At 43.5% G+C, this 3,103-nt stretch overlaps 1 protein-coding gene across 1 annotated transcript; it reads left to right on the top strand.

Annotated features, from left to right (window-relative positions):
* The first annotated feature begins 643 nt into the window (after window positions 1-643).
* On the top strand, window positions 644-1,333 carry LYRM2 (LYR motif containing 2). Its single transcript, XM_077490317.1, has one exon. The coding sequence runs from the start codon at window positions 653-655 to the stop codon at window positions 914-916; it is 264 nt and encodes an 87-aa protein (XP_077346443.1). The 5' UTR covers window positions 644-652; the 3' UTR covers window positions 917-1,333.
* Window positions 1,334-3,103: the final 1,770 nt, after the last annotated feature.

Here is a 3,103-nt window from a genome sequence, read left to right as displayed (position 1 = left end):
CCAACCACAACAAACCATGAACAAGCAAGAAATGCAATTAATACACAGCAACCCCAAAACATCTAATCTAACTAACTAACTATATACATATACACACAAGGAAAGGGAACACATATACAACAACAAGGCAGGGATGAGAGACAAGGGGAACAGGAGGCCAGATAGAAGAAGCAAGGGGGAGCTGGAAGCAGGAATCAGCGGACAAGTCACAGGAACCGGGTACAGGAAACAGAGTCCAGGACAAGGCAGGAAGCGGATCAGGAACTAGTTTCAGGCAACGGATCAGATCAGGCAGGGACAAGGCTTGCAGGGAGGAATTCTGAAGCTCTGAGCCTCAGTAAAGAGCGGGCTTATATACTCCCAGCAGTTCCACATCAGGTGCAGCTTGATCATAAGAATGTCCATCTGCTGGGAGACGCCCACTTGTGGCCACCAGAACTGCACCCCTTGGTTTTGAAAGAAATAGTGACACCAGCAGGTGATGCAAGCAATAACACTGATCCTGACAGGTCAATATATTTACCAATTCTCTCCAGAGAGCCCCCCATTCGTGATACAATTGGCCTACCTTTTTTTTTTTTAGCTTTTTATGGACTTTTGGTGTAATATAGAATGTTGGTATATTAAAAGTAATGATTGCAAGGTGTAAAGAATGTCCTCCAGACTTCCTCCAGCTGCTTTCAGCCTCAGACAGTTCCTCCTCAGGCAGCAGGTCCTCAGTCTGTACCGTAGGATCCTCCGAGGTGTGCGGCAGATCCCGGACCCCGCTGACCGGCGCTATATGAAGGAGTGGGCCCGAGGGGAGTTCTGCAGGAATCAGACGGCCACTGATGAGATCACCATACGGATGGTGATCACACAAGGACAGCAGCAGGTAAAGAAACTGGAGACAGCGCTTCAGCTGGCCAGGTCATAGACCCCTTTGGATACCACCAACCATTGTATATCCGCACACAACGTTGGGTCATGTTCCTCATTGTCATGTGGAGGGGCTTACAAGGGGAGGACACAAAGTCGGGAAGGTAGTCATTGGAAGGGATGGTTGCTTGATCCTTCAAGAACATTGACTTGTTCTACAGCTCCATGTGGAAAAATAAAGGTGGACTCTTAATGTATGACTAGATTCATGGACTCAATCAGCTTGGGGGTTTAGCATGGAGCCAACAGAACCTCAAAACCCTATGTGATGAACGGCAATGTCAGGTGGTCAACTTTAAGTGCCTTTTTATTGTCTTTTTAATTTATTTTGAAAGTCCTTCTGTGAATTCCATCTTTGTTGTGTGCTGTTTGAGCTTAGCCAGTTCATATAAAGATTGGATATCGTTGTAAAAAAGTAATGATTGCAATGCCGCGTACAAACGACCGGACTTTCCAGCAGACTAGGTTCAATGGTCTTCCCTCCCTTTTGGCAGAGTTCCGACGGACTTTCTGAACAAATTGACTTGGCCACACGCGAACGGACTCTAGGTCCCTATTACATGGGAACCAAGGGGCAACAGTTAATCGCCAGGGTTGACACTCAGGATGGCAGACATATGGTCCCTCACTCTCAGCAGCGGGATATCAGACAGTGATAGGCCGTTTCACATATAAGGAAGAGAATGCTCGCATAGCATAAAAACCTTTGAGATTTATTAATAAAATAAACAGGCATACACTCACATTATCTGGATGAAAAATGGCCATAAAAACATACGAAAACATACAGAATGTGGTGACGTCAGCACGCCACTCCTCCCTACGTGTTTCGTCACTCCAAAGACGTGGTCACGTCTTTGGAGTAAAATTTTTGGATTTATTATGTTATATTAATTTTTCATCACCTATTAATTAATCTAATTTTTATTATTGAACAATCAATAAATTTTTATAATCTCTTTAATTTTTTCTCACTATTAGGATGTCAATGTGATATGGTGCTATGTATCTGTGGGATCGCCTGGGTGCAGACGACTTCAATGAGGACTTGGGGCTCTGATTGGAGCTTATATATCCCATATATGGGCCGATTACCTCATGGGTCTATGTAGGATTGTGTGGAGCATAGTAATTAGGGACTGGTAACGGCTTATAGCCAAGGATCTCTTTATTACTATCCACATACGAGGAGATAATACAATATGAGATAGGATGACCCAGCCAAATATACTACATCGGAGCAAATACTCCCACATATCATTTAGATGCAGACATAGACTGTCATTTGGTGACATATTTATTTTATATCATTTTTGTGCAGGGCACACCATTGTGTTTTTAAACTTGAAACCTTATAGCAATACCACACTTGGGGTGAAGTAACGAATGGGTTAGTAACACCTGGTACTCATCTTACATAATTAAGAGTGGATGTGGTTTTATATTTAATGGGTGACAGCTGACTACTCCCTTAGTGCCGACGAAATTACGGCCCCTCAGAAAGAAACATGTAAACTTTACGCTGGGACATGCACCCCCGCACTTTTACCTACCGTATCTAAACCCTATTGATATTAGGGACCCAATGACTGCAACTAGGATGCACAGCCTGAAAAAATCCTGCATGGATGAACTTTCCATCACCCCCTGAAGGACTTTCTATCACTTTCTGAAGACTTGGGAAAAGAGGATTGGTAACAGGACATTGTGAATGTTGGTTATATAAAAAAAAACTCCCGCAGACGAACTATAAATCCCCTCCTTTGATTGCAAAACACTGTGCTAACAGAAGGGGAAAATAAGGAAACAACTAACGGAAAAGGAACAGTGGTTTGGACATTTAAATTAACTGGATACACATATACAGATTGATCCTGATCAAATCTTTGAGTGATCTTTGTACAATCAACAGATCCATGAGTAACTCACATTATAAATTGTATTATTTAATCCTACCAACTGGAAATTACCTGCAGGTTGCAGGAAATCCTTTTGTGACTACACTAAGGCCGCGTACACACGCGGGGACTGTTCGCTCAACTTTGTCCGCTGAACAGTGTTTCAGCGGACAGTCCGCTCGTGTGTGGGCTTCAGCGGACAGTTTCAGCGGACAGTTTGACGAACAAAGTTTTTCGGAAATTCCGAAAAACTGTCCGCTGAAACTTGGTTTGAGCGGACAGTCCGC

The sequence above is a fragment of the Lithobates pipiens genome, unplaced genomic scaffold (genome assembly GCF_037356315.1).
Source record: "Lithobates pipiens isolate NorthernLeopardFrog02 unplaced genomic scaffold, aLitPip1_a1.2 Scaffold_18, whole genome shotgun sequence".
NCBI classification, from domain to species: domain Eukaryota; kingdom Metazoa; phylum Chordata; class Amphibia; order Anura; family Ranidae; genus Lithobates; species Lithobates pipiens.
Note: the sequence above shows the minus strand (reverse complement) of the source record. Positions and strands in the feature narration are given on the sequence as shown.

Bases quoted from the DNA above. Each gene is read 5' to 3' on its own strand.
- LYRM2 (XM_077490317.1), top strand. From the start codon at position 653: ATGTCCTCCAGACTTCCTCCAGCTGCTTTCAGCCTCAGACAGTTCCTC.